This window comes from Aphanomyces invadans, assembly GCF_000520115.1.
Source record: "Aphanomyces invadans strain NJM9701 unplaced genomic scaffold supercont1.32, whole genome shotgun sequence".
Taxonomy (NCBI): Eukaryota; Oomycota; class Saprolegniomycetes; order Saprolegniales; family Verrucalvaceae; genus Aphanomyces; species Aphanomyces invadans.
Genome location: NW_008580177.1, coordinates 84,141 through 100,531, shown reverse-complemented (window position 1 = coordinate 100,531; position 16,391 = coordinate 84,141). Strand labels below are relative to the sequence as shown.

At 56.0% G+C, this 16,391-nt stretch overlaps 6 protein-coding genes across 12 annotated transcripts; 3 read left to right on the top strand and 3 right to left on the bottom strand.

The window, feature by feature from the left end:
- Positions 1-47: 47 nt before the first annotated feature.
- On the bottom strand, positions 48-3,888 carry H310_11484 (hypothetical protein). Of its 5 annotated transcripts, XM_008878183.1 has the most exons (12): positions 3,721-3,888; positions 3,347-3,672; positions 2,403-3,270; positions 2,235-2,357; positions 2,006-2,188; positions 1,806-1,955; positions 1,123-1,748; positions 963-1,070; positions 877-910; positions 769-831; positions 592-711; positions 48-534 (listed from the first exon to the last, which is right to left on the bottom strand). In XM_008878183.1, exons 3-12 carry the CDS (start codon positions 3,117-3,119, stop codon positions 148-150), a joined length of 2,511 nt encoding a protein of 836 aa, XP_008876405.1. In that variant the 5' UTR covers positions 3,120-3,270; positions 3,347-3,672; positions 3,721-3,888; the 3' UTR covers positions 48-147. The 5 variants fall into 5 exon arrangements, with proteins under 5 accessions (XP_008876405.1, XP_008876407.1, XP_008876404.1 ...); XM_008878185.1 differs by having other exon boundaries at positions 2,403-3,672; XM_008878182.1 differs by having other exon boundaries at positions 769-910.
- Positions 3,889-4,047: 159 nt separating this feature from the next.
- H310_11483 lies at positions 4,048-6,619 on the top strand. Of its 2 annotated transcripts, XM_008878180.1 has the most exons (12): positions 4,048-4,132; positions 4,184-4,481; positions 4,531-4,637; positions 4,682-4,807; positions 4,863-4,987; positions 5,037-5,160; positions 5,206-5,486; positions 5,535-5,586; positions 5,639-5,692; positions 5,736-5,819; positions 5,870-6,082; positions 6,126-6,619. In XM_008878180.1, exons 1-12 carry the CDS (start codon positions 4,103-4,105, stop codon positions 6,207-6,209), a joined length of 1,578 nt encoding a protein of 525 aa, XP_008876402.1. In that variant the 5' UTR covers positions 4,048-4,102; the 3' UTR covers positions 6,210-6,619. The 2 variants fall into 2 exon arrangements, with proteins under 2 accessions (XP_008876402.1, XP_008876401.1); XM_008878179.1 differs by having other exon boundaries at positions 5,037-5,486.
- H310_11482 lies at positions 5,952-7,887 on the bottom strand. 2 transcript variants are annotated; one of them, XM_008878178.1, is made up of 7 exons: positions 7,811-7,887; positions 7,647-7,761; positions 7,324-7,597; positions 7,115-7,242; positions 6,496-7,071; positions 6,371-6,441; positions 5,952-6,319 (listed from the first exon to the last, which is right to left on the bottom strand). In XM_008878178.1, the coding sequence occupies exons 1-7, from the start codon at positions 7,873-7,875 to the stop codon at positions 6,265-6,267; spliced, it is 1,284 nt and encodes a 427-aa protein (XP_008876400.1). In that variant the 5' UTR covers positions 7,876-7,887; the 3' UTR covers positions 5,952-6,264. The 2 variants fall into 2 exon arrangements, with proteins under 2 accessions (XP_008876400.1, XP_008876399.1); XM_008878177.1 differs by having other exon boundaries at positions 7,115-7,597.
- A 233-nt stretch (positions 7,888-8,120) lies between these two features.
- H310_11481 (hypothetical protein) lies at positions 8,121-10,965 on the top strand. The gene has a single exon (XM_008878176.1). The coding sequence runs from the start codon at positions 8,154-8,156 to the stop codon at positions 10,290-10,292; it is 2,139 nt and encodes a 712-aa protein (XP_008876398.1). The 5' UTR covers positions 8,121-8,153; the 3' UTR covers positions 10,293-10,965.
- On the bottom strand, positions 8,121-10,966 carry H310_11480 (hypothetical protein). The gene is made up of 2 exons (XM_008878175.1): positions 10,785-10,966; positions 8,121-10,717 (listed from the first exon to the last, which is right to left on the bottom strand). Exons 1-2 carry the CDS (start codon positions 10,917-10,919, stop codon positions 10,316-10,318), a joined length of 537 nt encoding a protein of 178 aa, XP_008876397.1. The 5' UTR covers positions 10,920-10,966; the 3' UTR covers positions 8,121-10,315.
- A 126-nt stretch (positions 10,967-11,092) lies between these two features.
- H310_11479 (hypothetical protein) lies at positions 11,093-15,840 on the top strand. Its single transcript, XM_008878174.1, has 5 exons — positions 11,093-11,656; positions 11,704-13,500; positions 13,542-14,671; positions 14,713-15,485; positions 15,533-15,840. The coding sequence occupies exons 1-5, from the start codon at positions 11,131-11,133 to the stop codon at positions 15,636-15,638; spliced, it is 4,332 nt and encodes a 1,443-aa protein (XP_008876396.1). The 5' UTR covers positions 11,093-11,130; the 3' UTR covers positions 15,639-15,840.
- The last annotated feature ends 551 nt before the right edge of the window (positions 15,841-16,391 follow it).

Genomic DNA, 16,391 nt, shown 5'->3' with positions numbered 1-16,391 from the left:
CAATGTGTGTTCAAAATATCTGTATAACTTGAAAATCTATTGAAGACTGTCAATATGCGGCCGCCGCCTCCCGTCCGTGGAGGCGCCGTTCCTTGACACACGTTACCGAGCGATGAATGAACTCCAGTCTATTCAAGACAGCATAGTCTACTGGCGGGCTTGCAGGACCCTGAAGTCGTTCAGAAACTGGCCGAGCTCTTTGATAAACGTGGGTTCGTCCATGTGTCCACTCCAGCACCGCAATGCGTCGAGGCACTTGTCTCCGACAAACTGGGGTAGGCACACTTGAAAGAACGACGCCATGTCGACTTCGGCAATGTGGAACAGGAGCAGTCCGAGCTCTTCTTGGAGCAAACTCACCCGGCCACGTGTGAGCAGCGTCAGTATTGTGTGCAGGTACGCCATGCGAACTTCCGTGCGAAAGGCGGAAAACCCAAAGATGCCGTGCGACGCTTGAATCCGCTCGAGGGCAACTACGATTTGTTTGCACAGAGGCGGTGGGACGTTTTCTTGCTGCAAAATCGTCCCAATGGCCTGCACAATCCAGTCGTCAAGGCACGCATTCCAACGTCGACGACAGAGCGTGCGTACCTGGAGGATCGTCATGAAGTACTTTCCTGCGATCTCGCTCGCAAACACTTTTTCCCGCCGACCGCTTGCATCAAACGTCGTCTGTGTGATGATGAAGAATCGATAGTGATTCTCCAAGATCTAACGGAGCAGGCGACGGTGACGGACGCCCGTTTCCGACCATGGTTGGCTACGCACCTCTTCCATCAGAGCAATGAAAAACGGAACGACCGTGTCGTGGTGGTTGTGCGCAAAGATGACCTGGGACAACGACTTGAGGTCCACACGGTCGACGGCATCGCGAACCTCATGGAGCGTATTGAAACACAAGTCCAAGATGCTACAACAACACGACGATGAAAAGCACCACGGCAAGGACAGACTCGATCAACCTGTGCAGCAAACTCGCCAGCGTCGGTGTGTATTCTTCCACGAGAATCCGCAGGAGCTTCAAGAACGCACACAACACGGCCGTGCCCGGGGCCCCCAACGCTTCCAGTCTACGTCATGCCGCATGAAAATGCCGGGAACGCGCCACGTAATGGACTGGACCTGGACGTCAAGTGTTTACGCTGGAAGAGCTCGACCAACGTCGTGACAGTTTGGCCGACCGTGTCGTTAGGGAGCTCCCTTCGAATCGACCGGAACAAGTCCGAGTAGAGCCAAATGAGCTCGTTGATGGCAGACACGACCGCCTGGAGCTGGCTAGCTTTGCACTGGGCCAGCGCGTTCATGTAAATGCGAATGGCATCGAGGGAGTACGGCAAAACAGACTCGAGGTGGGCGTAAAACACAACCTTGACTTGCTTTGGCTTGGTGAGAACGACTCGCGCAAGGGATCGGCAGATCGAAATGTCCCGGACGAGTTGGGTCAGCAGCGACGTCTCGAGCACACGGTGGACGTTTTGCTGCATCGTGACGACCGACTCGACGAACGACGTGAGCACTGGCGTCAGCAACGACGCGAACGCGTCCGACACGACGGTGCCGTCGCCGCTGCTCAAGATGATGTGGGATAGAGCGGTGTACAATTTGCACTGAATCGACTGGCTCAAGTGCAGGCAAAACTCCTGCAATCCCAGGTACAGTTGGCGCAACGACGGGATCTCCGCTTGAATCGACACGGGAAAGACCGACCCGATGCACGCGAGCAGGTTGAGCGCCGATTGCATCACGTTCTACACATAAAAACAGATCCGCTGGATTCGAATTGGGCGAGAATCGGTCGCCCCCACCTGCGGCGACGGCACAATCGACGTATCGAGCGTCGTCAATACGATTCGTAGAATGGACTCGCCGATGGTTTTCACGGGCTCGGCGCCCCCGCTTTGAAACACAAACGGGACGCAGCTCGTGCACAGTCGCACGCACGACAGGATCTCGCACTAGCCACAAATGTCACCAACCATCGACACAAGGCAGTGGGGTACATTACCTCGAGCTCCACAAAGACGGCCCCGCGGGAGTGCAGACGGTGGGTCGTGATGTACTCGGCCAACTCGACAAACATGACCAAGATGTCCCACCCGGTCGTTTTGTCGGCCAGGACGTCGCTGTTGCTCACGTGTTGAGCCGACACACACGATAGCAGAGCGCACTCGACAGTCAAGTCATGAACCTGCGTGCCACGTGAGGTGAGGCAAGCTTGTCATGGGATGGTATACCGCATGGCGCTCGTTTGTTCCGTCGGCCGGGATTTGCGTGTTGTGAATATCCATGAATTGTTTACACGACGACTTGACTGCGGGGAGCAGCGTAGTGAGCAGCGGTTGTGCGCACCCAGGCAACTGGAGAACCAGTCAGAGTTACATGCCGCCGGATTGCAAACGTACCCGAGTGATCCGTCGAACGAGGGAGAAGCACTCAAACACGAACGCCTTGAGGTCGGAAAACTCGGCCGATTCCTGGCCTTGGTCTTGCAACGCTCCAGTCGAGATCTCGAGCTCGTTGTCCCCAAACACGTCGGGCTCGTTGGAGGCCGTGCGGGGGGCGACGGGCTCGTCGTCCAGCTCGTCCAGCTGCGGCTGGTTGGATGCAAACAACATGCGCTGTACCAAATGCTGCATGACGCCAATCAAGCCGTCCTCGTACGACCTCAGCAGGACACGGTCCGTCGTTCCATTCTCTTCGGCGTCTTCCACGTGGGTTACAAACACTTCCCACACCGTCAAGCAATGAAACAGGCCAGACACGTGCGGCTGGTGCGTAGTCAGGACGACAACGAATCCCAGCAGCGACGACAGCGACGCGCTGTATCGAGCATGGTGCAAGTGGCGCAGGTGATGCGTCAAATAGGCCTCGACAAACCCAGACAGCTTGTCCAGGTACTCGTCGTCCACGGCCTTGATTGCAGGTTCCGAGAAAAGTGCAAGGAAGCGCAAGAGTCCTTCCAAAGCACAGTCCACGACGACCAGTGTTACTTCGCGCGTCCACTTCTTGGCCACAATTGTCGAGAGAGTATCGCATGCAGCAATACTCGACACCCTCAGACCCGTGCGCGATGGTTGATCGATGCGGACGTGGTTGGCAGCAAAGTCCATGGCAAGCATAATGATATCCCTGACGACTCCGCCGTCGCGGATGTTGAATGTGCACAAAAACCCGGCAATTTGAAGGGTCGTGGCCAGAGCCAATTCGGAAAACGCAGGCGACTGCGCCGCGACCTGCTGTTGGAAATGGGCCAACAACTTGACCACCACACTAGAAAATGGAGCGAAATACGTCTCAAATTGCGACTGATGGGCCATCCGATCGCTCGTGCGCTCAAGAAACAAACCTTGAGAATCGTTCTGGGACACAGACATTTCTTCGCACAGGCAGCTCAGCACGTCCAGCGCATATTGCCGAACGGTCCCATCGGGCTGCAGCGTCTCGACAGCGCTGAGGATTTTGGCGCAGAATTCAGCAAGAGAATTGTGGCGTAGCACGGCGAAGACAAGCACCAGACGCAGTTTGTCCACGATATACTTGGGCAAGTTGTTCGTGGGTTCCGTCACAATGTTCCAGAGCAGTGCGATCAAGGCAGAGCAATCCAGGTCTAATCGAGAGCGGACCAACTCGTCCAGCGTCGACGTGGCAAACCAAAGCTGCTTTTCATTTGTTCTGCAGGTCGATGAGAAAATTCACATTTTGACGTATCAAAATTCTTACGAGGTTTGGAGAAACTGCAGTGCGTACGGAAGCGTCTTGTACTGTGACAGGTAGCTCACGGCCAGCTGCCGTCCCTCAGGCGTCGACCTGGGCGAGAATCCCAGCGCGACGTCCAGGGCTTCGTCAAGAGTTTCGTAGCTCATGCTTTAAAGGTCGACAATTGCTGGCGAAAGAAACGCAGTAGTATCTTTTCGCCATAGCTAGTAAGTACCGATTGAGTAGTAGTACTACATTGGCCCGTGCACTTTCCCCGTCGACAGCACTAGTATTCCTAATACGAGAACGGTATATTTTGACGGAATAATTGCCCCAATCAGCGTCGGAATATTCGTCATCAAGACGTCCATCTTCATCCGCCCTTCGTCCACCTCAAGTCACAGCGATGGCAACCACGGACAAGTACGATCGCCAGGTGAGTGGGAATGCGGCAACCAATAAAGTGGTCATGCTGGTTCTGCGTTAGTTGCGTCTCTGGGGAGCACGAGGGCAAGAGCAGCTCATGTCGGCCAAGTTGCTGCTGTTGAATGCTGGTCCCACAGGATCGGAAATCCTGAAGAACGTCGTGTTGCCGGGAGTGGGGTCGTTCGAGATCGTTGACGATCATGTAGTGTCCGAATCGGATCTAGGAAATAACTTTTTCGTGAAGACGGAAGATGTGAATCGTCCGCGGGCCCAAGTTGTGACGGAATGGATGCTCGAAATGAATCCCGATGTCCGCGGCGCATACAACATCACGTCTCCCGCGGAATTGATTGACCACGGTAATCTCTCTTTTCGACAAGTGTCACGATGTTTGTGCGGTGCATGTAGATGTTGCGTACGTGGACAAGTTCAGCTTGATCATTGCCACGCAGGTGGTGGAGCCGACCCTTGGGAAACTGGCCAAGCATTGCCAGTCCAAAGCCATTCCGCTCTTGGTGAACCACTTCGTCCCATGTCCATGCGTTCAACGATGTCGTAGGTGCTGCATTCGTATGGACTACTTGGATACCTCCGCTTGCAGATCCCCGAACACACCATCGTCGACTCGAAGCCCGACTCCCCATGGCACGACCTTCGCTTGTCCGCACCCTTTCCCGAACTGCAGGTATGCATGCCTGCCTTGAATGCATGGTGTATGACGAATTCCCTTGGCCCGTCAGGCATATGCCGACTCGTTTGACCTGGACAACTTGGACTCGTACGAGCGAGGCCATGTTCCGTACGTTGTGATTTTGATTCAAGCCATGCAAGAATGGAAGGCAAAGCACCACGGCGCGCTTCCCAAGTTCGTCATGCGATGCCACTCCCTATGCCGTGTAATTGCTCCTGGGTAGAACTTTCGCCGAGAAACACGACTTCAAGCAGCTCATTCGGTCCCAGTGCCACGGCTCGTTCGGTCAGGAAGTCAACTTTGTCGAGGCGTACGATAACGCGTTCAAGGCGTACAGTTTGCCAAAGGTAGTAGCACGATCTCACGGCACGCATGCGCTCCTACTTGCACAGGACGGCATTCCGGACGAAGTCCTGGATGTCCTGCATCACGCAAAGTCGGTGAACGTCACTTCCACGACGTCCTCGTTCTGGTTCATCGCGCGGGCATTGGCAGAATTCGTCGACAAGCATGGCGCGTTGCCCTTAAGTGGCCATGTGCCCGACATGACGGCGTTCTCGCATACCTATATTGCCCTCCAGAAAATCTACGTCAACAAGGCTGCGCTCGATTGCGATGAAATCTTCGCGACGTCCGCAGCACTACTGAAAGTAGCGGGGGCAGACTCTGCTCGGTGGGCTGACAACGTTGTTGGGGCTCCACCTCACACCCCACCGTATAGAATCACCCGTGACGACGTGGCCGAGTATTGCAAGCATGCGTCCAGCATTCGAGTGAGTTCCTCTGTCCTGCCGCTCGGCCGCAGTAACGATCATGTGTCATTAGCTGGTGCAAACGAGGTCGTTGGCGGACGAAGCGCAGCAAGCAAATTTAAGCGAGGTACGTTGACCCGCTGGGGGGGCCAGGAGTGATCGTTCAGCAGGTGGATTTCGACGACGAAAACTCGACGCAATCGCCGCTCCTTTGGTATTTTTTGATTCGGGCTGTTCAAGCTTTCATCGAAGAGGTACATGCCCGAACGAGCGTTCCTGGCATCATCGTCATGCGTGCTCGTAGTTTGGAAAATACCCTGGCGCGGACAACAACTGTCCCAAGGAAGCGCAGTGGCTTGTGGACAAGGCCCGCAGCATGGCTACGCACTCGTTGGAATCGTTTCCCGCAGAGTGGATCACCCTCGACCATGGGATTGAAACATGCCGAAACAGCGAAGTCGAAATCCACAACATTGCGGCGATTCTGGGCGGCGTCGGGGCTCAAGAAGCGGTCAAGGTATAATGTCGGCGACATTCGATCGTGATTCACATGGACACAGGTCATCACACACCAATTCATGCCGTTGAACAACACATACATCTTCAACGGAATCACGGGATGTGCTGCCACGTATGCGCTTTAAACGAACGCGAGAGCGCCGCCAACGGGAATAACATGGCAAGACAGAGGGAGCATCTCTACTGCGCCAGTTCGTCTTTGCAGCGTGGGCAAGCGCACTCAAAGTGATATTCACTACCACATGACACACACCATGGGGACCGACAACAACGCTGGCAAGGGTACCTGAGTTGGGCACGTCGTTCGTCGACGTCAACGTCCGTGTCGATGTACGCAATGCACAACTCGTCGCCAGGCTGCATGCAACCCGTCATGTGAGCCTTTCAACGTGTACCCAGAGCAGCACGTACACCGATATCTTGGATCGCCACGACCGTGGCTTCGCCGGTTTCGTATGTGACGGCAACGTTCGGGTCGCAGCTGTGGTTCATCATGCAGATGAGCGAGTACAGCGCTGTGCCGTCGAGGTCTGGAAAGTCCCAGTCGGCCACTTGGTCGTCATCATCATCGTCGTTGTCGCCTTCGTGTTCCAACTTGAGCTTGGCTTGGATCGTGGCCGAGATGGTGCTGAGCCACGTTGCAACTTGGGCATGGCCGCTCTTGTGGCGCTCCTCGGCCAACTCGTTGAGCGGGTGGCGAATTTCGAGGCTGATGTTGTTCATTTCAAACATGCCGACGACGTTGGCAAAAAAGTCGAGGGTCAGCACCCCCGCCGCTTCGCACGCGTCCAACGCATGGTCAAAATCCATCGTCGCCATGAAGCTCGAGTCCGGGTCCGGGTGGTTGTCGTGGAGCATGATGTGGCTTACGTTGAAGCGCAACCCATCCAAAAACAACGACAGTGTATGCGCCAGCAAGTTCTTGAAAATGTCGCAGTACTCTTCCAACGTTTGGCCATCTTCGAGCTCGGCGTTCACAGCCACCACCTACCCGCATGAGTGTGCATCATGGAGACTCTACTGATCGTACCTCCCACCAAGGCAATTTGCAAAAGACGTCGACGGGGCGTCGCGCATGGACCATGTCCTGGCTCTTGGCGTATCGCACGATAATGGAGCAAATGACTTGCGCGGCCAACAAGAAGATTTCGTTGGTTTCTGTAGGAGAGACGTAAATCACCGCTGCATCGTTTTTCTGAGCGTGCTCGTTTGCTGAGCGACGCACGGAGGCATCACTACCAGTGGAGTAATCGACAAACGCTTGCATGGGAGTGTCGGGGTGGCCAGCACAGAGCAAGCAATGGTATCGTTCCCATGCGGCAACTTGACATTCCAGCGAGCAGTACACTTCACCGCAAGGACAAGTCAGTATCTGCGTGGGTGCGGCGCTACTGTCCTTCAAAGCGTTTGGGACAGTCGGAATTGCATCCGTGCCAACTTGCAGCATGACTGCGAGTTGCTCCTCGACTGTGCCAAGCACCTTGAAGCAATTGTCACACCCTTGTGTCGTTCGCTAAACACAGAAACACTTTAGATCAATTGCATAAAGCACGAACACGTACGCGGTTGGCGCGATGTTGCATTGCAACAAAGGGTTTTTCACGAAAGATGGCTTGGCCAGCTGTGAACCGCGTCGCGGCAAAAAGTGCTTTGCCTTTCCCCTCAGCACGCCCAAGCCTAGGTGAGGCACGTCGAGCAGATGAGAAACTTGCCGTGGTGCGTGTACCGAATGGGTTTGTCTTGGATGAGGTGTGCAAAGTAGGTCATCGTCTCCACGTTCTCGGACGCCATCGTTGATGGGAGCGCTTTTTGGATGAACCAGCCCAGCGGCACAGTTCATAAAATACAGTCAAATTATACTATAATGTTAACTTGGTTAAAGTATGGTGTTCCGCAAGAAGCGACAATTTGAGCGAAATAGTGATGGCTAATTCGCACGGTATATTTTGATTGGCGAAAGATTTTGAAATGGTGCGATCTGATTGGTCCACCAATTCCCATCGTATCAACCAATGAATTTCCCTGGTGTGGCACAACCACCCCAGAGATACACCATCGCCCCATCCACCATGTCGACGGTCAAGCGCAAGAACCGTGTCGATATCGGCGACATGAACAAACCTTCTAAGATGTCCAGGGTCTCTCTAGACAGCGAAGAACCTCCCGTCGTGAACCCATTGACCGGTGCGTTGTACAGCAACAAGTTCAAGAGTCTGTACGCGAAAAGGCGGACGCTGCCTGTGTACCAATTCCTCAAGGAGATTCAAGACGATGTGCGCAAGAACCAGGTCGTAGTCGTCGAAGGCGAAACGGGCAGTGGGAAAACGACTCAAATCCCGCAGTTCTTGGTGCAAGCAGGTTACACAGACAATGGCAAGATCGTCGCGTGTACGCAGCCTCGTCGTGTGGCTGCAATGAGCATTGCGAAGCGCGTGTCCGAAGAAATGGATGTCGTTCTAGGCCAAGAAGTCGGGTACACGATCCGTTTTGAAGACGTAACGAGCGAAAAGACGTTGTTGCGATTCATGACGGACGGTATGCTGCTCCAACACGCGATGAACGACCCGCTCCTGTCCAAGTATTCAGTCATCATCCTCGACGAAGCGCACGACCGTACGTTGAGCACCGATATTTTGATGGGTCTGCTCAAAGAGGTGCTTCTCAAACGGTCCGACTTGAAAGTCGTCGTGATGAGTGCCACGCTGGACGCGCTCAAATTTCAAACGTACTTTGACAACGCCCCGCTCGTGCGCGTACCAGGTCGCATGCATCACGTCGACGTATTCTACACGCCCGAGCCCCAACGCGACTACGTGGAAGCTGCCGTTCGCACGGCCGTGCAGATCCATTTGTGCGAGCCAGAAGGTGACATTTTGCTCTTTTTAACCGGCCAAGAAGAGATCGACACATGCGTCCGGCAGATCGCTGCCGAGTGCCACGCCCTGGATCAAAAGAAGGTCGGTCCGGTCGATGTCTATCCGCTGTACTCGACCCTGCCGCCGGCGCAACAGCAAAAGATATTCAACTCGGCGCCTGGGCCGGCCTTCCCCGGCGGCCCACCCGGCCGAAAGATTGTCGTCGCGACCAACATTGCCGAAACCAGTTTGACCATTGACGGGATTGTGTACGTGATTGATCCTGGCTTTTCCAAGCAAAAGGTATACAACCCCCGCATCCGCATCTCGTCGTTGTTGGTGTCGCCGATCTCGCGCGCGTCAGCGCAACAGCGCGCCGGCCGTGCCGGTCGTACACGCGCGGGCAAGTGCTTCCGACTGTACACCGAACGTGCCTTCAAAACCGACTTGCAAGAACAGACGTACCCCGAGATTTTGTGCTCCGAAATGAGCTCTGTCGTCCTGACGCTCAAGAAACTCGGGATCGACGACTTGGTCCATTTCGACTTTATGGACCCGCCCGCGCCCGAAACCCTCATGCGGGCGCTGGAGATGCTAAACTACCTGGGCGCGCTGGACGACGAAGGCGATCTCACCGAGCTCGGCGCCCAAATGGCCATGCTTCCCGTGGAGCCGCAACTTGCCAAGATGCTCTTGACCTCTGGCACGTACAACTGCGTCGCCGAAGTCACCACGATCGCGGCCATGTTGACGAGCGGGTCGGAACCATTCGTGCGCCCGAAAGCGGAAGGCAAGGCGGCCGACGAAGCCAAGGCCCAGTTTGCGCACATCGACGGCGATCACTGCACCTTGCTCAATGTCTTCCATGCGTACAAGCTGAACAACGAGGACAAAAACTGGACGTACGAAAACTACCTCAACTTCCGCGCGCTTCAGTCCGCGAGCAACGTCCGCGAGCAACTCCTGCGCAACCTGCAACGTCTCGGTCTCCAAGCCCGGGCGGGCGAAATGAACAATCCCGACTACTACGACAACATCCGCAAGTGCATCACGGCGGGGTTCTTCATGCAAGTGGCGCACAAGCGAAGCACAGGCGGGTACCTCACGGTCAAGGACAACCAGGAAGTGCACTTGCACCCGAGCTGCGTCCTCGACGATAAGCCCGAGTGGGTGTTGTACAACGAATTCGTCCTCACGAGCAAAAACTACATCCGGCTAAACACGCGCATCAAAGGCGAATGGCTCGTCGAACTGGCGCCGCACTATTACGACTTGGAGAACTTCCCGCCGTGCGAGGCCAAGAAGGAGCTCGAGGCGCTGTACCGCCGCCTGTACGCCAAGCTGCGCAAGTAGGGCATTGTTTCGTCACTATAATGTTACACCCCCATCGGGCTGACTGTGTTGTCGCTTTGCTGCGATCGCAGAAACATGGCGATTTGCTCCTGGCTGAACTCGCGCATCCGCGCGTTGATCGCGTACACTTCGGCGCGATGACGCTGCTGCTTGTTCTGTTGTGCTTCGTCTTGGTCCGCCTTCGCGTTCCTGGGTTGCTGCTGTCTGTAGATGTCTTTACTTTTCGTGGAGGTAACCGCAGGATCCCCAGGCCGCGTCGGTGCTCCGTTGTCGGCCACGGTGATTTTGCTCATCGTTTGGTGGCGCCGCTGTCGAGGCAGCGAGCGGACCTTGTCTTGACTCCGAGAGACTGTTGCCGAGTGGGTCATTCTGGTCTTTCCTCGCCCTCCTTCCGTCATCACCTGTGGAAGCCTCACGGGCAAGTTCTACAGAGCACGTGGCGGATGGGCGCCTCGCATTTTCCGATCGCGCTGTTGAAGTAAGGTACTGTACCGGCAACTTGTCAGCCACTGGCTTTTGCAAGTCCCCGCTTGCAGTGGGATCTTCCTGCTCCAACCCAGACCATTTGGTCGGTGAGCTGCGCGCAACCGCGCTCGCCGCGTCATGTGCCACGGGCATGCTCATCATGGCACGTCAGGTGGTCGGTCGATCGGCCGCGTGACTTGACGACGGACCGAGTAAAAATAAACTAGTAAGGCAGACTAGTACCCCTCGCTGAATCCCTAGTAGCTTCCGTGGATCCTGATTGGGCCCCGACGTGACCTTGCGGCAACTTGCAGAACTTCACCAGATCGCAATTCCTCACGCGCCGGTCGGTCGGCTGTCTCGCGGAGGAGGGATGAGCGCGGCATGGCTTGGTCGGCTCGCGAGTATTGCCAGTATTGGGGCAGCTCTAGTGAGCAGTCTCCCGGACAACTTGCCATCCAGTCCTGTTGACGTGCCAAGCACGCCGGTGGGCACATGGTCAACTGCTGCCGCCCCAACACCCGTCGTGTGTCCCCCTTTGGTTTGCAACGACCCGAACGCAGTCGAGTGCGTGGTGTCCGCCGCCGTTCAGTTTCCGTGTGTGGGTTCGGATCTGTACTGTGTGTGGGAATCTGCAAATGATGTCGTTCTCGCAACGACCGTGGGCACGATGTCGTCCCAGCCAACGTGCCGCGTGCACTTGACGTGGCACGTGAATGGATTGTTCCACATGACGAGCAATTCGTCCGTGTCGATGACGTCGTTTCAGTTGACTGCGTTGGACTTGTTCATGGACGACACGAGTTTGTTTGTGATTGAAGAGACTCTGGCGGTGAACGCGTCGCGAAAGTTCCGCCTCGACCAAGACGCCACCATCATATCTGGTGGATCGTGGCCAGGTACAATGGACCCTGTGCATTCTTTGGCGATGCTCATAGCGCTCTAGGTCATTCTGGAGGCCGAGTGAATATCACGACGTCGTCGTTTGTCTTGCATGGCGAAATCCGTGCATCGGGCGGCGAAGGCATTTGCATCGATGGCAAATGCACTCCAGGAGGCAATGGCGGCTTTGTCACGCTTCTGTACACGTCCGTCGCGACTGAAACCGGCAGCATTGTGGTCTCTGGTGGAGCGAATCCGTTGAACTCGGACCCGCATGCAAACGTCCACGCGGTCGACGACGACGACGACGTGTTGTGGACGGCCAACTGCCTGTCCGGGGCCGCCGGCCAAGTGCTTCGCATATTTGCTTCAAACAAAGGCACTGACGGCTACTTGGTCATCAGCAATGGCTTCAACGGCCCCAGCTCGAACGTTCGCCGGTGCGCCCCCGTCGTGTTTAACACTGGCAGCATCGATCCATCGGTGAAACGAGTACTCATTGAAGGCGAGTCGCTCGTCCGATTCGACGGCACAACGTGGGGGATGCATGGAGACAGCGAGTTGATTGTCGAGGATGCCACGTTGGTCGGTGTGGCCGCGGCGCCCTTGCACGTGTTTGTCAAGCAGCTGGTGGTTCGCGGCACGAGCATCTTGCATTCGTCGGCCGGACTGTACGTCACGGCCGACATTTTGTCGATCGACTTCGGCGCCAAAGTCACGTGGGGTCCTCAAGCGTCGTCCAAGTTTGTCGCGTCGGACGGGGTTCAAATCAATGGCAACGTCTCGACCACGTCGACCAACGGCGGCGGGACCTTTGTCATCCAGAGCGGCGGCAACCTGGTCGTGGACGGCACGATCTCGACGCCAACGTTGTTTGCCGCGTCGACAATCAACATGGTCGTGACCGGCGTGATTCAAACGAATGCTCAAACTGCCGTCGACAGCGCCCAGTACCCGCCGTGCTCGCAGTTGGTGGGCGCGGACCCGGCGACGCTAAACTACACGTTGATGCTGACTTCGCAAGGATCGATTGATCTCGGTCAGCAAACCAAGCCGAGCTTGTTGTCGGGCAGCTCCATCTTGCTGTGCAGCAATCAATCCATTCGCGTTGGACACAAGTCGGTCGTGTCGGCGACCGGCCTTGGATACCCTGCGACGCGCGGTTTGGGAGCAGGCGATTGCACGGACGGGTCTGGCGGTGGAGGTGGCTACGGCGGCGATGGAGCCGACTCTGTCGAGATCCAGTCTGGGCATGTGGACGTGGTTCATTCGGACGGTGGCCTTTCGTATGGGTCACGATCGAGTACTGGGTACTTGGGCTCTGGTGGAGGCTGTTTTGGCGGCGGCACGGGGGGTGGCCTCGTCATGTTGGGAGCGTATCGAGTCGAATTGAACGGAAGCATCCTGGCCAACGGGCAGAATGGCGTCGCCGCGCGTGCCGGGGGTGGGTCTGGCGGCTACATTGGTCTGACGATTTTGAATGGCATTGTTGGCACGGGGTACTTGTCTGCGTCGGGGGGGAATGCGTCGTGCAGCCAAGATGCGTACCGAAGCAGCGCCAACGCGACGACGTGGACGTGTGGCGGCGGAGGTGGCGGCGGTCGACTGCGCCTGTTGGGGTGCGAGAATTTCAACGATTGCACGACAAACTTTTCAGGCACGTATTCCGTGATGGGTGGCAAAGCCGACAAGGAAACGGCGCGAGCCAGCATTGGCACGTACTTTGGGTTTCCGTGCCCTCCAGGATACGGTGGCTTGATGTGCCGGGTATGCGACAAAGGGTCGTTCAAGCAAGAGCGCGGCAGCTCCGAGTGCTTGGTGTGCAAAAACAGTCCCGTCAACGCGCATTATACCCACAACGGTGCGTCGCCCTCGGGGAATGCTGGCGCTCATGGTCGATAGGGTCGACGTCGTCCGAGTGCTTGTGGTCGTGTGACCCGGGCTACACTGGCATCCATTGCCTATCGCCTTTGGATGACTTTTTCGACATGTTTGGCGGCAAGCTCGTGTTTTTTGTGGTGGCTTTTGGGGCCCTCGTGTCGATTGTGGTCGCAGGATATCTGTGCAAGAAGGACCTGTACACACCAGACAAGTCGTCGTCGAACGTGCTGGAGAAGGACCACTTGTTGGCCAAGCGTCCGTGGTACAAGCATCGGCTGTCGAGGATGATTTGGCCGCGCGTGGGGTATCCCAAATTGCAAGAGAACGAGCTCAAGATCCACATGGCGCGCATCTACTTGAGTGGCAACAACACGCAGGAGAATCCGCTGCGGCTGCATGCCGACGTCCCACGCGGCCTCGACCTCGTGCTCGACAAGGACAAGTTTAAAAACTTGGCCGAGCACGTGAATTCGATTTTGGCGTTTTCGACGGGCGGCAGCATGCTGTTCAACCTGACCAAGATGCTGTGCTACCCCCTCGCGTCGGACGTGATGTTTTACCGGCGCCACAAGAAATTCAATGCGCTCAAGCGATGGATGTCCAAATACAACCACGAGTGCATGCTCGGCGCGCGATCGCGGTCCATGGCGAACGCTCTCAAGCTCGGGTACTGCGCAGACTACTCGCTGGCGTACATTGAGCTGCTGTACGTGGAAAACAACCCGTCGAGCTGTATTCCGCGACCTCCTGGCATTGTCGGCAAGCCGCACTTGCCCCTCGTGCTGCTGTTTGCCGGGCTCGGCACGTACGAATCGCCCTTGTATCTGGATCCGAACGACTTGCTCGTCCGAAGTGTGCCGCAGTCGCCCGAGCTGACTGCGTTTATCGACGAAGCCTGGATCGAAATCATTGCCGACTTGAATGCGATGCTGCGGGTCGTCAACGTCCAACATGCGTCGCACAGCCTGCGCGACCTGATGCGTGTCTCGAGATTTTGCGAGCAAAAGAATGGCCACCACATGCGAAGCCAACGCGCGCCGAGTCTGGGGGGATTGCGCATGCACCTCGGTCGGTTTTTCACAGGCGGCAAGGACCAACGCTACCAGTGGGGACTCTTTCTCACGTGCGTCCACATCCAGAAAAGCGTCCAGGTATGTATCTCGCGACCGGTCGCGACTGATTGTTTGACCAGGTCGCGCCGTCCCTCTCGGCATCGTCCACGATTGGCATCCGCGAACAAGCGCTGCTCGAGAATCCCAACGTGTGGTCGCCCACAAAGCCGCCATCGTCTGGGTGTCGCATGTCGAGTGGGTGGAATGCCCCGATCGACGAGATGCTGCCGATTCCCGGTATTTTGGTCAATACCGACGCGTTGGAGGAGCGCCAGAACCACGTCCAGACGAGAAACCAACTTGTGTGCCACATGCACCGCGTCGTTGTGCCGTCCAACGTGATGAAGGCCACGATGGTGACGCGGTCGTGGATCCTGTACATGACGATTGCCGTGGCGGTCTTTTTGGACTTGGCCACGACGCTCGGCATGCTCGTGAATCTCAAGTGCGTGGAAAACGGCATGGAAATGCGGTCGTGCACGAACGGCGTGCTGTGGCCCGTGCTCCTCGTGTACCCCTTTGCCATCATCGTCTCTCCCATTTGCGGCATTGTGACGCTCACCACGTCGTCGCCGACATTTGCGCGCAAGTACGGGCTGTGGAATGCATGTTCTGTCGTCAATGTCGCCGTCGCTATCGTGATTTGCTACATCGAGTCGGACAAGCTCGTCGCTCCATACGTCACGCGGCCTTTGCCCCTCTTTCCTTGCGCCACGCTGGTCGTCAAGGTCGTTCAGGCCGTCGTGGTCGACTACTTTATCGCCGACATGGAGGCCACGCGGCGTCGACGGGGCTGGCGCGGCTTGATGAAGCGCCGCGACTCGGACTCGAGCACGCCTCCAGCGTCCCCGTAGTACGTTTGCCTCGTGTCACACGCCATTTCATGGTTGTATTGTGTAGTCATTCGCCACGACTGAATGAAGCCATCCCGTTCAAGGAAACAGAGGCCCGACGGGGCAGTTCACACTATGGCACGGTCGAGTCTAACAGCTTTGTCGTGCGATGAAGCGATTAGCTCTCTGTGCTTTTGCACATGCAGCCACCACGTCCCGTGCATGTGACGAGTGCGCATCGACCGTACGTGCTGGAGGAACGAAAAAAGGCTCGATTTCATCAAATGTACACAAAATCATCAAAAATTCGTATGGGGACGGAATTCTCCACATCGCACACGAATTTATGACAAAAACCAAGTTGGCTTTGAGATAGTATTTGAACAATGGTAGAACAAGCGAGCGACGGAAAAATGCCCCCAGTGGTTTTAAAGAAATATATTGAATTTTGTATCTCAATAAAATAACCCACAACGAGAATGGAGAGTATTTTATTGTCGTGTCGATTCAAAACTGGACCTACGTGCCGAATCAATCGACAGATGGAAATCGACAGATGAATCGGCAGACAACTCCGTCCAATCATCGAGAAGATAGAACAGTAATATCGTCCAATTAAATTTGACTTTGTCACTAGTTGCCACCGAGCCAAATGCGGACACCACCACCACCTCACCAACATCTCCACGAGAGCGAGTCGACACCAACTGCACCTTTCTCTGAAGGAGTTTCGATACATAACCCATTGCTCCGTATGAGCGCAGACATTCATGTGAAGGACACGGTCTTCGCACGAGACAGCAGCGGGAAGCGGCTTCCCCAGCACGTATTCGAAGGACCCAACTGGGCTGCTCTGAAGGAGACCATCTTCCTCCACTGCTTGCCGCATGTCCAGTTTAGAGCGACATATACTGGTGACCCTAGAG